The sequence below is a fragment of the Pseudorca crassidens genome, chromosome 2 (genome assembly GCF_039906515.1).
Source record: "Pseudorca crassidens isolate mPseCra1 chromosome 2, mPseCra1.hap1, whole genome shotgun sequence".
Classification (NCBI taxonomy): Eukaryota; Metazoa; Chordata; class Mammalia; order Artiodactyla; family Delphinidae; genus Pseudorca; species Pseudorca crassidens.
The window spans coordinates 8,138,319-8,155,573 of record NC_090297.1 but is presented as its reverse complement, the minus strand read 5'-3'; the positions used below and the strand labels follow the sequence as shown (position 1 = coordinate 8,155,573).

General features: G+C 61.6%; 1 protein-coding gene across 12 annotated transcripts in view; it reads left to right on the top strand.

Moving 5' to 3' along the window:
- CASZ1 (castor zinc finger 1) overlaps nt 1-17,255 on the top strand; it is a 148,645-nt gene that overhangs the window by 108,730 nt on the left and 22,660 nt on the right. For all 12 annotated transcript variants that reach the window (XM_067720130.1, XM_067720151.1, XM_067720140.1 and 9 more), the window contains 2 exons: nt 12,966-13,442; nt 16,400-17,234. In XM_067720130.1, coding sequence (XP_067576231.1) covers nt 12,966-13,442; nt 16,400-17,234 — 1,312 coding nt within the window. The remainder of the gene's footprint in view (nt 1-12,965; nt 13,443-16,399; nt 17,235-17,255) is intronic.

Here is a 17,255-nt window from a genome sequence, read left to right as displayed (position 1 = left end):
AGCGATATAGCGTCTGTCAGGCGGGGGACGGATGGGGGTGACCTGAATCCTCTGCCCTCCCCCCTCCCACTCGGGACGTTTATGTCACTTTAATCTCCTTACAGCGGCTGCTGTGCATTTGTTTGAAATAATCAAGGAAATATGGTCAGAAATTGTCAGCTTTCAGATCTAATTTACCTGACGGCCCCTGCGCGAGCCGGCATGGCCCAGGGAGTGAGCGTGCGTGAGCGGGTGGGAGAGCCCGCGTGGGCACAGAGGACACGGGGCTCTCCGGCCCCCTTCGCCCGGGCTCAGGCCCCCTCTGAGGGTGAGGGAAGGTGCTTCCTGGCCTGTGGGAAGCCCCGCGCTGGAATGGGCCCCGTCCCCCACCCACCTGCTGCCTCCCCCCTTGAGCCGTAGCCAGCTTTGGGTTTAGGGACTATAGGATCAGGGAGGTGACAGTAATTCCTTACTCCAGATGGCTGACAACTGCTAAACCCCTCCACCAGGGCCACAGTTTTAAAAATACTCCTAAATTAGGCCCCTCATGTCATCGTCATTGGCCTCAGCAAGGGGATTGTGGAGATGGGCTGTAGGGAGGGTGGGGTAGCAGTGTCATCCATGGCACCTCTCTGCCACCTGCTGCCATCCCCGCCTTCTTTCCTGGGGCTCCTGGAGGCTGTGCTTACCTGCCCGGGGCCTGCCTCTCCCAGGCCCTTCCTCTAATCCCAGAATAGCGCTTGCCCTGTCTTCCCTTCAGGGCACAGCTCCCAAGCTCTGGGGGTCTCAGTCCCTGAAAGAGGAAGCCCCTCCCGCCAGCACCGGAGCGCCCTCCATGTGCCCAGGCTCTCCCTCCCACATGGTCAGCCCCGCACGTATCCTACTCATTTCCGGGGGTAAGCCAGGTCATAGAGCCAGATGCCACCTGTACTTCCCTGGGAGAGTTGAGGAGCCTGAGTCCCAGGCCCTGCACCCTCGGGGTGCTGGTTCAGAACCATTTGGGGTCCTTGCCCAGGTGGGCAAATGTGGGGCTTGAGGCCTCGCCAGCAGGGAATCCATGGGGTGTTTGGGGCTGATGGGCCCTGGAGTGGCCTCCAAGGTCACAGAAAATTCCCTTTTAAGACACAGACGTGGAGCAATTTGATCTGCTGGTCATGACAGGGCCTAGGTCAGGAAATGGGCCTCTGGATTTGCTTGGTCCTGACGTGTGAGTGACCTGGGCTTTCAACAAGCCTCTCAACCTCTCGGGCCTCAAACCCCTTCCAGTTCTAAAGTTCTGTACGGATCTAGGACAGCCACCGCCCTGACAGCTGCCACCCGCAGGAGCTCCTTGTCCAGACAGAGCTCCTTGCCGTGCCATGGGGGTAGAGGAGAAGTTGGGGGTTCTGGAAACAGCAGATTAGGATGAGCAACCTGCTCCCAGTTTGACCACCTTAGAGCATACCAGTTAGAAGGCCTCTGTCCCCACCTGCCCTCCTTGGGGCCCCGCCTTCCGCCAGTCCTTCTCCCAACCCCCAGCACACCTTCCCTGCCCACCCCCCCAACCTTGGGCGCCGTGTGGCTCAGTCAGCCTCCTCTGGCGAGGGCGTTGCAGCTCCTGTCGTTCTCCTTCGCAGCCTGGCTCCCGAGCAGAGCAGCTGGTGCCTGGGAAGCGTCGCCTGCCCCCTTCCTGAGCTCTCTCTGCCTGACCCTCTACCCTCCCCTCACCAAGGGTCCCTTATCTTGGGGCAGGGGGTGGAGCCCCAAAGAGCTCTGCCTGGAAAAGAGGGGAAGGAAAGCTGCTGGCTCTTCTCTATGTCTTTGAAGCAAAGTTTGTGCCCAGATCCCAGGCCCTTGGGGCCTTGTGCTCCCCTGGCCGGCTGTGCCTGCAGGGGCCTTGCTGAGAGGCAGTGGCATGGGCGGGCACCATGGAGGCCCAGCCAAAGCGAGTTCCTGCCCTCTGTGCCCACCAGCTGCCCAGGAACCAAATCCTAGGAGACACAAGGTTAGAGAGAGCCTCTGGCCTCAGCCCAGCGTCTCACCTCCACGCGTGGCTTGCAGCTGCTCACGTCAGCCCCTGCAGCTGTGATGTGGAGGAAAGAGCAGGGGGACCTGTGCCAGGGATCTGGTGGGGCTGCTTGCCTGGGCCAGGGGCTGGCTTCTGGACTTGACACTGGGCCAGGCTGCCAACGGCAGGCACCAGGGTAGAGGGAGGCTACGGCAGAACTAGGATCCCCAGGCAGGCCCGGGCAGGTTGGCACTGAGAGAGATGGGAGAAGGCCAAGAGGAAGGTGGAGGGCACCGGCATAGTCCTCGCGGTGTCCCTGTGTCACACCCTTTGCTCTGCCCTACTTGGGAGAACCTGAGTTGGGGATGCTATACTGAAAAAACACTTTTGGGAACTAATGTTCTGTGGTGAGGAGAGAACACTGATTTTACAGAGGCTCTCCTTGGAGAGGAAGGACAGGCGAGGGCAGCAAGGCTGGCCATGGCTTCTGGGTTGCAAGGTCAGAGGACGGCCCTGGGAGAGCACCCCACCAACGTAGCCTGACAGCTGGGGCCCAGGGAGTCTGGGAGAAGGAAGAAGTGAGAGGGCAGCTTGGGGAGCTGATAAGTCTAAGGCCAGCCCGGCGGTACCTTGGTGCCCATCACCTGGCTGGCGTGAGATAAAACACGTGCATTGTTTTGCCACTAAGCATTCCTGCTGTCCCTTCTTCTCTAGCCCCCAAGGCTTTGAGGGAAATGTACTGAGCGCACTGGCCTCGTCCAGGTGGAGCCCCTCCTTTCCCCGAGGCTCCTCCCTGCCTCCCCCCACCCCTCCCCACCCCCCCACACCCAGTCCAGGTGTCTGAGCCTCTGGGTAGAACTTGTGCAGGGGGCTTCCCTGGTGGCGCAGTGGTTGAGAGTCCGCCTGCCGATGCAGGGGACACGGGTTCGTGCCCCGGTCTGGGAGGATCCCACATGCCGCGGAGCGGCTGGGCCCGTGAGCCATGGCCGCTGAGCCTGCGCGTCCGGAGCCTGTGCTCCGCAACGGGAGAGGCCACAACAGTGAGAGGCCCACGTAACGCAAAAAAAAAAAAAAAAAAAAGAACTTGTGCAGGGAGAACAGGAGAGGCGAAGGATGAGTGGCCTGGCCTGCTAGTTGCAGGGCATCCTGGCCTTAGGCCAGCCCCCCGGGCTCGGCTCCCTGTGGACCTTTGCAAAGGAGGACTCCACCAGTGGGACCCACCTTGGCCTAGTGAGCCGGGTGCTTCCCCCCTTCAGGTGGGGGCCAGCATTGGTTGGGCCATCTGCTCTCCCCCTCCCAGAGGATAGAGGGGCAGTCTTGTCCCCTGAGTCCCAACTCATGCTTATTAGTAGGGGCTAGTGGCTTGAGGAGAGTTCTCAGGGGTGTACACTGCACTGCCCCGGCCACGGGAGCAGGGAGAGGTACTTGCCCCACTGGGAGAGAAGCCCGGAGTGGCTGGCGTCCAGGCCCAGGAACCATTAACCACAGGGTCTAGTGATGCCCATGGTGCCTGGGTACCCAATGCCTCCCCCAGTCAGGTCCATGCCGGAGTTGGCTGGATGTGACCAGGGCACTGGGCTCCCAGAAAGTGCCTGGGGCCAAGCTAGACACTGGCATCGCAGAGCCTCCGCAACCTGGCTCGGCGGGCTTCCTGCCAGTGTCAGACCTCCTCTCCTGCTTCCACCGTGCCCACCCTGCTACCCCGGATCCCAGTGGGGCTGGTGGCCCCGTACAGACTCCAGCAGGGCTTCCCGGACCTCATCCCCTCCTTCCCGTCTGCCCTCTGTTTCTCACCCTCTAGGCCTGGAGTCTCCCCGACCCAACGCTGGCCCGGTCCTCCGTGCCCCCTGGCTTCTCAGTCGCATTTTGCTGCCAGCGCAGGGCACTGAAAAACTGCTGGCACTGCCAAAAACCCTGTGTGCGCTATGACTCCCCAAACATCCCTTTATTTTTATTGTTCTGTTAATTACTGTTTAAACTTTAATAAGTCACTTCGTCAGGAGGGGGGACCTGCCGTGAGCTTTTCTGTGCAAACACGGGCCCGGGAGTGACTCGGGTGTAATATAACCCTTTATGCGATGTGGGAATGTTTAGATTGTAACAGAAACTTGTTATTTTAATGACAGTTGTGGGGGGGGGGGGCTGCGCACTAAAGAGGAGGAGGGTGGGCGCAGCTCTGTTCCGCTTGCGTCCCACAAGGGCTAGGGGTGGCCTGGCCTTACCTGGGTGCTCCCGTGCTGCTGCCGTTGAGCGTCTAGGACACCTGGGCTGCCCACATTCAGGCTCGGGGAGAGGCTCCAGGGTGGCTCCAGGGTGAGAGAGGCTCGGGGGCTCCAGGGTGGGAGGGCCCAAGGAGAAAGTAGGGCTTTGTGGCAGGTGGGGAAGCAGGAGGATGCTGAGGGTCCCCAGATCCCTGGACGAAGGCAGGGCCGTGCAGGGCTGGACCAGCGCTTCCTGCTACCGAGGCGGGGACCCTGTCCACAGTCCCCATCCAGTATGGTGGCAGGCACCATGCTGCACGGCTCTGGGCCAGACATGTCACCCTGTGTCCTCCTTTCAACAGCCCTGCATCTCAGGTGAGCACACCGATGTCCGGGGCAGGGATGTGACTGGCTTAAAGTGGGAGGCTTTTTAGAGGGCGGCCAAGTTCCTAATGTCAGTTTGTCTTATTTGGAAGCTGCCAAAGTCCAGCCGCCCAGGCGTGGCCTCAGCGGGCCGGGCGCTGTCCCGCAGTGGCAGCGAAGGGCCCACCTGGACCATCCCCCTCAGCCCTGGGACAGGGCTCACCCCTCAGGCCCCTCCACCTACCCCCCCAGCCCTCTCAGGAGGAGGGTGTACGAGGTGAAGGGGACATGGAAATAAGGATTGTCCCCAAGTCTGGGCACGGACCCTCTTCCTCACAAGGGCTTGGCTCCGTCTCAGGGCGGTAGGGGCTCGAGTCCAGGGTTGGGGTGATGGTGGCCAGGCCACCCCCTCTCGCTCTGGTGCCCCCGATCCTTTACACCCAGAGGCACTCCTGCCCCAGACCCACTTGCAAGGCAGGTGACCCCTGGAGAGGGAGCCTTTCCCCAGCACCTGTGGGTCTCCTGCACGGACCCCAGGCCATCTGGGCCCAGTTTCCTACTTCATCTTCATTTGGTCCCTCTGTCTGACCATCCATCCACAGAGCTGAGCTTCTGCTCCGCGAGAGCACTGGGTGGCAGAAATGACTAGTCCTGTGCTTGCCCTCAAGGGCCCACGCCTGTCTGGGGTTAGCGAAGGGGTGTCAGGGGAGAGCACGACCCAGGGGGCCTGGCCCCTGCCCAAGGCCGGGTGCTCCCAGGGCTCCGTCTGGGCCCTCCTCTCCCTCTTTGGCTGCATCCCACGAGGGCCCCTCCGCGCCTCCTTCCGGGCAGGGCCAGAGCTTCAGGGTCCCGCTCCCTCACGCTGGAGACGGCAGCAGCCCCCCAGATGGCAGCGGCAGCGTGGGCCACGAATCGCTGAGGTTTTCCTTTTCCGAGCAGCGCGTTTCCCTAAATTGTCTTTGACTGCGTGCATGGGTAATGAAAGTTTATGCCCTTGTTAGAAGGACAGGCGGCCAGTTCCAGTTAGAACTGGGGCTCTCTGCCGGCCAGCCTCCCCTCCAGCCCCCTCCCCCGAAGGAGAGAGAGCGCGAGCACAAGTGTGCGTGCGCGCACACCCCCCTCCCTGGTGGATAAGAAGGCTGTTAGGGGATGGGAGAGGGGACGGGGGAAAAAAGAAAAAAAATTTTCCGTATTTGTGTAAGTTGCTTTAAAAGCATTTTATCATGTCATGAAAAAGGGAAAGTACTCTCAGAAATTGATCCTCTCCGCCAGCCCATTGGACAGAAGGACGTTGGGATGTTAATGGCCATCCTGCTCCAGGGTGGCTTATTAAAAAATTTATACATAAATGCTTAAAATTGCATAAATTATTTAAAAAAAAACCAACAAAGTGAGCAATCTGAATTCCCTCTTTTCCTCCCCTTCGCTCGGTCTCCCTGCTGTGTCCCCCCTTTTCCAGCCCCTCATTGCGGACCTCTCGGTCCTGCGCCCCATCCGCTCCCCAGGGTGTCCCCCCTTTCCTCCGCTTCCCACTACACCCCCAACACCGTCCGCCCTGCCCTCTTCCGGGGTTTCCCTGCCTCACCCACAAATTAGTGAAACAGCCAGCCCACCACCGAACACTCACATGCACACGCACTAATAAAAGCACCACTAATAATGGCCCAAATCGCGGAATTAAATATTAAGGCCAGAGGAGGCGGACGTGGAGCGGAGCTGCCGCCACCGTAGCCGAACTTGGAGCTGATGAGTGTGTCTCTCGCAGGCGTGGAATGTCACCCACACATCCTGGAGACTGGAGTGGGGAGTTTTATGATGGTTTTTCATTGATTTGTTTCCCCAGCGCAGCTGCCGACCTCTATTGAGGGACAAACATAATCAGCACTGACGCAAATTAGATGGTTATTCGTTTTGAAAATTGACAGAAAAACAATAAAAAAGATGAAATGCTCCCAAATCAATAGATATAATGAAATTCAAATAATCCGAGAGATGAGGTCTCCATGGCAACTGATAATGTGGAAAAGAAAACAATTTAATAAAGGACAGACACACTTTGAAAACAGATTGGGCCCAGGGAGGGGGGCGGGCTGGCGGGCGGAGGGCTGGAGCGCGGCTGGCGAGTGAAGGATCACTGTCCGTCCCAAGGACACCCGCCATAATTAAGCGAGACTTTCGGCCCCAGAAAGTGCAGATTCAGGTTTTAATACACAAAATTATTTCAGGAGCAGTGAATCGGAAAGTCGTTTGTAATGACCTTCCTGAGAGGCCCGGGCGCAGGGCATGTTGGAGGCTGGGCGGCCGGCCGGCTGAGTTATGGCATATTTGTGTTTTTATAGTGCGGAGGGGAGGGGGTGGGGGGGAGGGGGGGGAGAAGGTTAAACAGTATTTACAGCTCAGTTGTTTTCAGAGAGGAAAGAGAAATAGAGTTCATGGGGAGATGCAGTGGGCAGGCGGGCGGGTGAGCCGGGGAGGCCTCGGGGCGAGGCAGGAGAGGAGGTGGGCCTGGGCAGGTCTGCCACCCTCGGGCTGCCTGGCCTGGCCTTGGGGACCCCCAGGGGGATGCCAGGAGAGGCCGAGGGGCACCCAGGAGTGGCCTTTCCACCCCAGTTCCTAGTGGGGCCTTCTAGGACCAGGGCCTCTCTGGGGACGGGGTGAGAGCCTGTGTCCAAGCTCTGTGTGTATCCAGCCACACCCACTCGAAGAGAAGGTGAGGCATTCCTGAGGCCGCTGTGGAAAGGTCGCCTTGCCTGGGCACCTCCAGGGCTCTGCACAGCAGCCGGTTGCTCCTCTGGACGGCGCTGCCCTACTGGAGTCCTGTGCTGTGTGTCTGGGGTGTGCCCAGCCTTGGGCACGGCGGGCGAGGACCTGTCAGCGGCCTGCAGCTGACAGCCTCCCTGCCCCGTCCTTGGGCTCCACCTCCCTGCCCCCGGCACACAGAAGGGGGAAAGCCTGGTCCCTTGGGGTTTGGCAGAGACAGGGGCCACAGAAGGGGAGGGGACCCTGCAGAGCCCCCTTGCCGCCCTCCAGAGCTGCTTGCCTGGGCAGGGCAGCTCAGGCACGGAGAGCCCGGCCCCGGGGGTTCACCCCTCCCTCAGGCTGTGTCCCCTTCAGGCTGCAGGAGCCACATTTGTGCGTTGTTATCATGACACACACAGCACAGCCGGTTTCCGGGCCGCTCTTCGTGTGCACGTGTGAGTATAATATGATCGTACAAATACAGAGACGCCTGAGCGTGTGTGCGTGCGCACGGTCTGTGTGTGCGTGTGCGTGCGTGTGCGTGCGTGTGTGTGTCTTAAATCTCCCCGGGGCGGTAACTCTTCTTTTCTCCCCTTCCTGTTTGGCTGTGACCTGGGGGAGATTGATGGCCAGCCTGTGCGGTGGATGCTAACAGTTCTTCTGATTTATAGAGTTACTTACGCTAAGTGAGGCCACTTAGACGCGTCTGGATAGTAAACCTTTTAACTGGACTAAAAAATCATAATAAATAAATAAACAAAGTGGGGCGAGGAGGGCCCCCAGCGGCTGGGCCCCCCACTTCCCGACTTGGAGCTGTTGGGGACCAGGGGACCCAGCTGAGAGCCCTGAGGGGCAGTGGCCACTCCTCCCACCTGCAAAAACCAGGCAAGGGATTGGGCCCAAGAGGCAAGGACACCCTTCTCCTCGGGGACAGGTCCTGGCTGGGGAGATGGGGTGGGAGCTATTAAGATGGAGATGGGCTGTGTGGAGGGGGAGGGGGAGGGAGGCCCTGAGGGAGCTCGTGGGGAGCAGGGCCGGAGCAGATGTCTCTAGGAACCCTTCCTTGCTTCCCAGACTCGCTGCTCCCGTGGCACCGAGGCTTTTCACCACGGTGATCACGCTTGTAATGACTTGAACGTCTGCCCCCTCGTCTAAACTGAACAGTCCGTCATGGCAGGAACCGGGACAGTCCGCCTGCTCATTTCATATCCTCAGGATTCAGCCCAGAGCCTGAACATAGGCGCAGCACCCCAGCACTGGGGCTTGTGGCCTGTCAGGTTCAAGTTCTTAGGGGCTGCAGGGAAGCTCCAACATTGCTGCCACCCTCGCTGGGAGGCTGTGGGAGGTGTGTGTGGGGTCTCAGATGGTGAGACATCGGAGCCCAGCGGGAGTCCGGCTCTGGCACACCCTCTGGGTGACCGTGACAGTTGACAACCTCTGTGAGCTCTGCTTTCTCACCCGGAAACAGGGATAGGACAGCGGCCGTACGGGGATGCTGGGGGACCACTGAGGCGATGCTCTGAGTTGCCCAGCACTGGGCAACTTTAAACAGCTGGCTCAGAGGGTGCCAGCTGCCATGTTGCTCTAGGCAGTGTGGGCCAGGGCGGCCACCAGAGTGGCCCAGCGGTGCCCACGGCCCCCGAGCCGCCTGGCAGCAGGCAGGAGGGCCCAGACCACCCCAACCCGAGGGGACGGGTGCCTGGCCCCTGCCTCACCACTTCTTGATATTCAGCGGGCACTAGGCTGCCCAAAGGGGACACTGCATCCTTAGGAAGAAGTATGTCCTCATTTTTCTTAAACACCGTGTCCACTGAGTGAAATGTTTAGAAGGGGCACGCAGGGAGAACTTTATTTCCTACCAGGGAGTTCAGAGCCACCAGGCAGAGCCCATAAAGCACCCGGAGCCTGGTAGCTGACAGTCCGCCCGGCCCCAAAACACATTACTCACTGGTGGGGAGGGGCTGCCAGGCCTGCCCAGCCCCTGGGGACTAACCCCCACCCCCAAGGCAGGACAAGTGGCTCTGAGGTACCCAGCCGTGGGCAGTGGGCACTGGAGCCTCTGGTCCCCTTGAGCCTGGGCTGCCCAGGGCAGGGGAGGACCTGGCCCTGACCAGGCGAGGAAGTGGCCGTTCCAGCCACCCCCGTAGTCCCCAGGGATCAGGGATGAGGGGCCCAGGTGCAGCTACAGGAGCCCCCCCCCCCACTCCCTCGGAACTGGCAGGAGCCCCGGCCTTCCCCAGCCTTTGGAGGGAGTGATGAGATTCCTGCCATAGCGGGCCCTTCTCCCGAGGCCCTCCCTTCATTCGATTTCTGAAGCTGGCTGATTTACATATTTATAAATATCAGTAAATTATTTATTGTAGCAATCTGCTGCACCATTTTACCCATCGCAGTTAACACTTTAGGGGGCTACGTGTTATGGGAACCGGGAGTGAGGGTGAGGAGGAGGTGGGCAGGGAGGCCTGGGACTTCCTGGAGCCTTTGTGGGGACATGGTGGCGGCCCCGCACCTTGCTGAGCCCTGACCTTCATGAGCTCGGGCTCTGGAGTGTCTTCACGGCTCCAGGATCAGTCTCCTCCTCTGTCAAATGGGACGACGACAGTACCTGCCTCACGGGATCATAGTGAGAGGTCGTGAGCTAGCGTCCAACAGGTGCAGGGACAGTCCAGTTCTCGCCCCTCCCTTTCTCCACCCTGAGCAGGACCCACTCAGCTTGGAGACAGAGCTGCCTGCCTGCTGGGGGCTTGTTGCGTTTGGAGCCCTGGGAGGGGAGGCTCAGACTGTGGGAGCCGGCGAGGGGCCATTTGTTGCTGAGTAGGCAGCCTGCCCGCGGCCCAGCCCTCCAGCCTCTCCTGTCCCCTCCGCCTCTTCTGGGCCAGGTGTGGTTTCCTGGTCTAGGGATCTCGTGCCCAGATGTGGCACCGCACTTGCCTGTTTGTCCCCTCCCAGGGCTCAGCTGCCTTTCCCCAGGTCCTTGACTGTCAGGCCCTGTGCTTGGCACAGACAAGCACCCTCTCTCATCTTACAGTCCTGCAGCCCTTTTCACGGGGAGAAAGCTCGACCAGGGCCCAGGGCTAGCGAGGGGCCGGAGCCAGGCCGTGAACTCACGACTGTCTGACCCCAAAAGCCAGGCCATACCGTGGTGCTGTGCCACCTCCCAGGGCTTGCCCTGGCCCAGCCGGCATCACTGGAGCCCAAGGCAGGAGGCTGGGGGAGCCCTGGGCTGGCTGCCTGCGTGCAGATACTGACCCACTCCTCTCCCCAGGCCTGGCTGGGATCCCTGCAGCCGCCCCGCCCCTCGCCTCCTCTCTGGAGCCCGGCCCTGGGTGAGCAGTACGGCAGCCCCCGCGCCTTCCCACCCTCCGGCCCAAGCCTGCCTCCTGGGCAGTATTGTTCCCAGAGGAAGTGTCCAGTGTAAATAGAGCAGCGGGCAGGCTGGTGGCGGGAAGGAGATGAAAGGGGCAGTGACAGGGCCGGGGACGGATGGCTTCCTCCCATTGAGGCCTGGCCACGGCGTTTATATTTTAGGGAAGAAAGTCAAGGGAATGTTTACATGGACGGGAGCCTGGGGTCAGACCACGAGGGGGGTAGTCTGCAGGTCCCAGGGCCCTGATGGAGGGGGAGGGGAGAAGGCCCCACAGGGTGGGCCGGAAGACGGGCGGGCAGGCACCTTGGACCTCAGCTCTTACACACACACCCCAGCTCGCAGCCCCCAGACTCACACGCATCTGCACTTTGGAGTAAGGCCTGCCTCTGCCTCCTGCCCTGCACCCCAGGCCCACACCCCTTCTCCACCGCCACCCCTGGGACCAGCAGTAGAGTCAGAGGGAGGGCAACATCTGGAAGGCAGGTGGGCTGGGGCAGAGCAGCAGCTGGAGGGCAGGTGTAGGGGGCATGGGCGGAGCAAAGGGGCCTGCGGGCGGGGGGTGGGCCCTGGGTGCACAGCTGTATCGCAGCTGGCGGGGGCCCGTGAGGGACTGAGGCAGGCACACAGCCGAGATCAGGAGCGGGTGGGCGGGGCTGGGTGGGCCCAAGTGCCAGGAGGCTCCAGGATGGGTGGGGGCCCAGGGAGGGGGTGTCACCAGCAGCAAGTGCAGCCCTGGGAGCTTCTGCTTCCCTCTTCCTTGGGATAAATATTTATAGATTCATTTGCCGTCTGCCATACACACTTGGCTACTTACCTCCCGGTAAAAATAGAGCAGGCTCCCCACTCCCACCCTTCCCTCCTCCACCAGGGCCGGGGACAAAGGGGGCCAGGTGAGGCCAGCTCCCCATAGGCCTGCTGGAGGAAACTCGGTGTCACGGAGCCTGGCGGCTGGCCCTGAGGCCGGGTGGGATGGCACGATGAGGGGCCCCATCGCTGAGCTTTGAGAAGGAACCCATGATGATGCTTGGAGTTTTGGGTGTGGGCAGCACAGACTTGGAAATGCGGACACACGTGGGTAGCGTGGGCATCCAGCTAGGGGTGAGGGTGGGGCCCGGCAGAGCCAGGGCTGCAGGACTGGGGGGGCTGGGCTGGGCTGGGCTGGGATCCCTGGGTAGTTGGCTTCGAGTCGAGGGTCTGGGGCAGCTGGGCATCGTCCGTATCGGGGGGCAGCCATCTGTGCGTACAAGCCAAGTCTGCTTGTAGATGAGGTCCTGGCACAGGCGTGGCCATCCCCGTCTGAGTAAGCCTCTCAGTGCGTTCCAGGCGTGTGGCTTTTTAGGGTCTCGATCCGTTATAGTGACGCCCCTTCTGACCATGGATCTGGGAGCAGAGTCCCCTTGCTTAGCCTTCTGACCTGTGTGGAGACTCGGCCATGCCCACCCTCTATTGAGGGCCGCACGGAGGAGCCCTGCCTTGGGAGCATTCAGTGGGGCTCCCTGTGCACAGAGGGGGTGTAAGCCATGACTGTCTGCCATGGCCGCCGCCCGCCCCTGGGACCCCCTCGGGGTCTGGCGCACAGTAAGAGCTCACTGCGTGGATGAGTGGACGGGCAGGGTATACAAATAAACAGGTGGAGGTGTGTCCACTTCTGTTGGCCTTTGTGGCGGGTCCCAGGCTGTATGGTTAGCGGTCTTGCCATTTACCCACCAGGACCCTGGGCGCCCCCGCTCAGCAGCCGTGAGGGAGGTGGCTAGCGCTGGGGCAGCCTAGTTAACAGTTCCCGGCCAGTTGCGTCGGGCTGTCGTGTTGAGGGATTAGGACCCGTAACTGCAGCCTCTGGGCTTCCTGCTGGGCTTCTGAGGAATCCCAACCTGTCCCAGCTTCTCAGGGCTGGAAAGTGGGCCTCGTGGGACCAGCCAGGCCTTCCAGGGCAGCAGGAGCTGGCCGAGGCAGAGAAGGCGGAGCCAGGTCCCGTGGCATGTCTGTCCTGCCTCCTGGGGCCAAACAAGGGGAGGAAATGCTTCCAGAAGCCAGGTGCTGGGAAGAAGACTGCCCCTTGCATTTAAAGAGTCATTCGTTCATTCATTCGTTTGCTCGTTTACAGAATATTCCTGAACCCCCTAGTATGCGCCAGGCTCTGAGGATAGAGCTCACGGTCTAGTGAGGGGACAAACACACCCTGGCCTTGGGACGGGGCGGTGGAACTGTCACTGGGGAGAGAGAGACCTCTGGCTTGGGGGGTGTGGGGGCAGGGCGTCCGCCCCGGCTGTTGAGGTGGGTGGCCGGGCCTGGCACACACGCCTCTGACCCTTCTCCTCCATCCCTGCAGCTGAAGGCACCCGGTGCCCCGACCCGCCTGCAGGCAAGCCCGCGATGGCGGCCAAACGCAAAGGCGGCCTGAAGCTCAACGCCATCTGCGCCAAGCTGAGCCGCCAGGTGGTGGTGGAGAAGGGAGCGGAGGCCGAGGACAGCCCACTGCGGCCCCGGGACAAAGTGCGCAGTGGCCCTGAGGCGGGGGTGGCCCGGGCCCCCCGCAGCGAAGAGGACAAGAGGCGGGCGGTGATCGAGAAGTGGGTGAACGGGGAATACAGCGAGGAGCCGGCACCCACGCCCGTGCTGGGGCGGACTGCCCGGGAGGGTCTGGAGCTGCCACCCGAGGGCGTCTACATGGTGCAGCCCCAGGGCTGCAGCGACGAGGAAGACCACGGCGAGGAGCCCCCCAAGGATGGCGGCGTCGTGGAGGAGAAGGACTCGGACGGGGCAGCCTCCAAGGATGATAGTGGCCCCAGTGCCAAGCAGGCTTCAGGTGGGTGTCTAAGCCCCGGACGGGACATAACCCCACGCGGAGGGCGGCCCGGCGGGGAAGGAGTGGTGTGTGTGTCCACAGAGCATGCCCTCTTCCCTCGGGGGCAGCAGGGGTGAGGAGGGAAGGGCCTGAGAAGGCAGCTTCCCAGACGTGTGAGCCGGGCTGGGGTGGGCTGCCGAACACACAGTGGGTCTTCAGGAAGCAGTGGATGGATGGATGGACTGGTGGACAGGCTGACGGATGGATGGAGGGACGGATGGACGGACGGCGTGTGGGTAGACGACTGTCCACACGCACCTGCGTAGGGAGGAGCCTACTGGGGGGCGCAGTACCTGGACATGCATGTGGGGAGCGACACCCAGCCGGCACATCCCGTTACACCCACCTGCCCCAGGCGCGGTCCCCTGGCTGACGTCTCTCCCACGAGATGGCTAAGAGCTGGCCTTTCTGGTGTCTGCTTGGCCTTAGATGAGGAGGTCCTTCTGCTCTGGGGAGGGAGGGTGTCTCCGCTAGGACGGGAACTCTGGGCCTGGGGTCTTTTTTCAGCTCCCCAGCCTCATTCCCAGGCTGTGCCTGTGTCCCGAGCCTTCCCTGCCCGCTTCCCGATCCCCTTGCCCTGAAGCGAGGGGCGCATCTCCTCCCCACGCGGGGAGCCCTGCGCAGCCACATAATTATGCATATAAGATATAAACAGAGCTGTTTAATTATCCTTCGCCACATCAGTGACAGAGTAATTAACAAACATTGCAAGATCAATGAGGAAAAGTGTGACCTTCAGTTTCCTCTGATAGGAAAAGCCCTTGTCATTCCCAGACGCAAGGTGATTGCGCTGGGCCTGAGGAGAGGGGAGGGACAGGGACAAGGGCCACTGTCCCTTCAGCGCCCCAGCACCTCCCGGGGGAGCAGAGAGCTAGGATGGCAGGAGGCAGGGCTAGAACTGCCAGTGGCCTCGTGGCTGCAGGCCTCGCCCCTCGGGTTTGAGGCCCAGTGGGACTGCAGGGTGACACCCAGGGCGGCCTGCTCAGCCCGGGCACTGGAGCCAGGCAGCCGGAGCCCAGGCTGCCCACCATGGGCTTGGGAATGCAGGCCTCTGGGCTGCCCCTGGGACCCCTGCCTGGCCCCCTCCCTGCTCTAAGCCGCCTGCCCTTCAGAGCCTTCTGTTTCTCTGCCATATATAGTGAGGGCTCAGCTGCCTCCAGCTATTTTTAGCCCCTTTCCCTGGTCCCTGAGCCACTGAATCTAGCAGCCAGGGCCCACTCCTCCCAGACTGGGTCCCCAGCCCCAAGTAGCTTGAGGTCAGGACAGCAGCCCACCGGCCACCCCGCCCAGAGGAACAGCTGTCCGTCGGTTCCTTGAGTCGCTCTGCCCACCTTGTGTGCCAGGTGCTGCCCATGACTGTCCTGTCTCCGCACCTGGCGCGTCCCGGTCCCTGCAGGACTACCCTCCTGCCTGTCCTCCCAGGAGCTCAGAGGCTCTTTCTACATGCTGCTAGCTTCTCTCTTGTGCCAGAGCCCAGCCCCGCTCTCAGAGCACTTCCAGGTGTGGTTGGGAGGAAAGCCCTCCTCGGCTGCCCTGCTGGGTCCTGGTCCTCCCACCCCTGCTTCGGCCACGCCTTCCCCTGGCCGTGCTTTTAGGACCCCCAGCCTGGGGTCCTGCCGCTCTGTGTGCCCGGGTGTGCAGGCTCAGACATGAGTGGAGAGAACACACACGTGCCCTGGGGCCCAGGTGAGTCCCACCCACCTGTGTGCACCCACTTCTGATTCAGGGGGTAGCACATAGTCGGTGTTCAGCGAGTGTTCTGTGCAGGAATGCGTGTGCTGGGGAGTCGCAGGCCTATTGTGGAGGAAGGTTGTGTGTGGAAGGAGTTTGTCTCCAGTGAACAGCGCCAGGCAGAACAGGGTCGTCTTGCCCCTGCCATCCTGAGACTCCTCTTGGGGAGCTGACTGTGGAGTTCGGAGTGGTTTGTGTGCACGTGTGTGTGTGTGGGCGGGGAAGGTCGCTAGGGCTGTGAGCTTGAGTGTGCACGCGTGCGTGCATGTCCCTGTGGGGAGGTTGCTTCGGGGGATTCTCCGTGTGCCCCACTGTGGGCACAGTGGGGCGATAGATGGGCCAGACTCAGCCACTGCCTCTACGGCCTTGACTCTCCTCGGTGGCCCACCCTCGTGCGTGAGCACAAGTGACCAGAAGGTGGCAGGGAGGTTTGAAGGACTCTCTACGTCATAAGTCTTGGCTGGGGTGGGCGGGCCCTGAGGGAGTCTGAGTGAACACATCCGCAGGCTCTCTGCCCGTCGGCCCTGTCGTCTGGGGCCATCAGCAGCCTGGGGGGCCGGGAAGGGCCAAGAGGACAGGTCCTGAGGAGGCTTGGGGCGAGCCTCTCATCCTCCCAGGGATAAGGGGCCTGTGTGTCCATTTGTGGGGGCCAGGGAGGGTCCTCCAGGCAGGCTCAGCCAGGCCTACCCCTGACCCCATCCCCAGTGGCTCCCTCAGCCCCTGGGGTCCCTCCTGACTGCCCAGCCCCTGGCTCACAGCCCTACCTGTCCCCAGCCCCCATTCCCACCCCCACCCTGGGAGGCAGGTTGGGATCTGGCCTTACTTCCAGTAAAATGACTTCTCCTTCATATTAGGCCAAGGCAAGAGAGCGGAGACATTTATGAAACTTTGTTTAATGTACTGAAAAGCCATCGGCCAGAACATTTAGGAAATTGATTTTCCTGGCATTGATGAACTCGTTTTATTTTACCCCAGTATTAATTACTTTTTTTTTAAACAAATTAATTTAAGAGTCGTAAAACCTAACAAGTGAGCCAAATGTCCATAGATCATGTCCCGCTCCACCCTTCCCCAGGCCGGCCCCCTCCCTCTGTGGGCAGGGCGGCGGTGGGGGGGGGGGGCGGGTCCTGTCCCTGGGCTACCCTGCTCCCTCCCAGAGGTGACGGCCCCTCTCCTCCCTGCCATAGGAGAGGCCTCCTCGCTGCGGGACTACGCGGCCTCCACCATGACCGAGTTCCTTGGCATGTTTGGCTATGATGACCAGAACACGAGGGACGAGCTGGCCGGGAAGATCAGCTTCGAGAAGCTGCATGCGGGCTCCACGCCAGAGGCGGCCACCTCCTCCGCGCTGCCCGCCTCCGAGGACGCCCTCAGCAAGCGGGCGCGGTTCTCCAAGTATGAGGAGTACATCCGCAAGCTCAAGGCCGGCGAGCAGCTGTCCTGGCCGGCCCACGGTACCACAGCCGAGGGGCGGGCCAGCAAGGAGGCCCTGGGCTCCCTGCCTGGCCTGCGGCTGCCCAGTAGCACCGCGCACCTGGAGACCAAGGCCACCATCCTGCCCCTGCCCTCACACAGCAGTGTCCCCATGCAGGGCCTGGTGGCCCGTGCCTCCAAGTACGACTTCTTCATCCAGAAACTGAAGACGGGTGAGAACCTGCGGCCCCAGAACGGGAGCGCCTACAAGAAGCCGTCTAAGTACGACCTGGAGAACGTCAAGTACCTGCACCTCTTCAAACCCGGGGAGGGCAGCCCCGACATGGGAGGGGCCATCGCCTTCAAGACGGGCAAGGTGGGGCGCCCCTCCAAGTACGACGTCCGGGCCATCCAGAAGCCGGGCCCCGCCAAGGTTCCGCCCACCCCCAGCCTGGCTCCTGCACCCCTCGCCAGCGTGCCCACTGCTCCCAGTGCCCCCGGGCCAGGCCCTGAGCCACCTGCCTCCCTGCCTTTCAACACTCCCGAGTACCTGAAGTCAACCTTCTCCAAAACAGACTCCATCACCACGGGGACCGTCTCCACTGTCAAGTAAGGCGTGCACCACCCTCA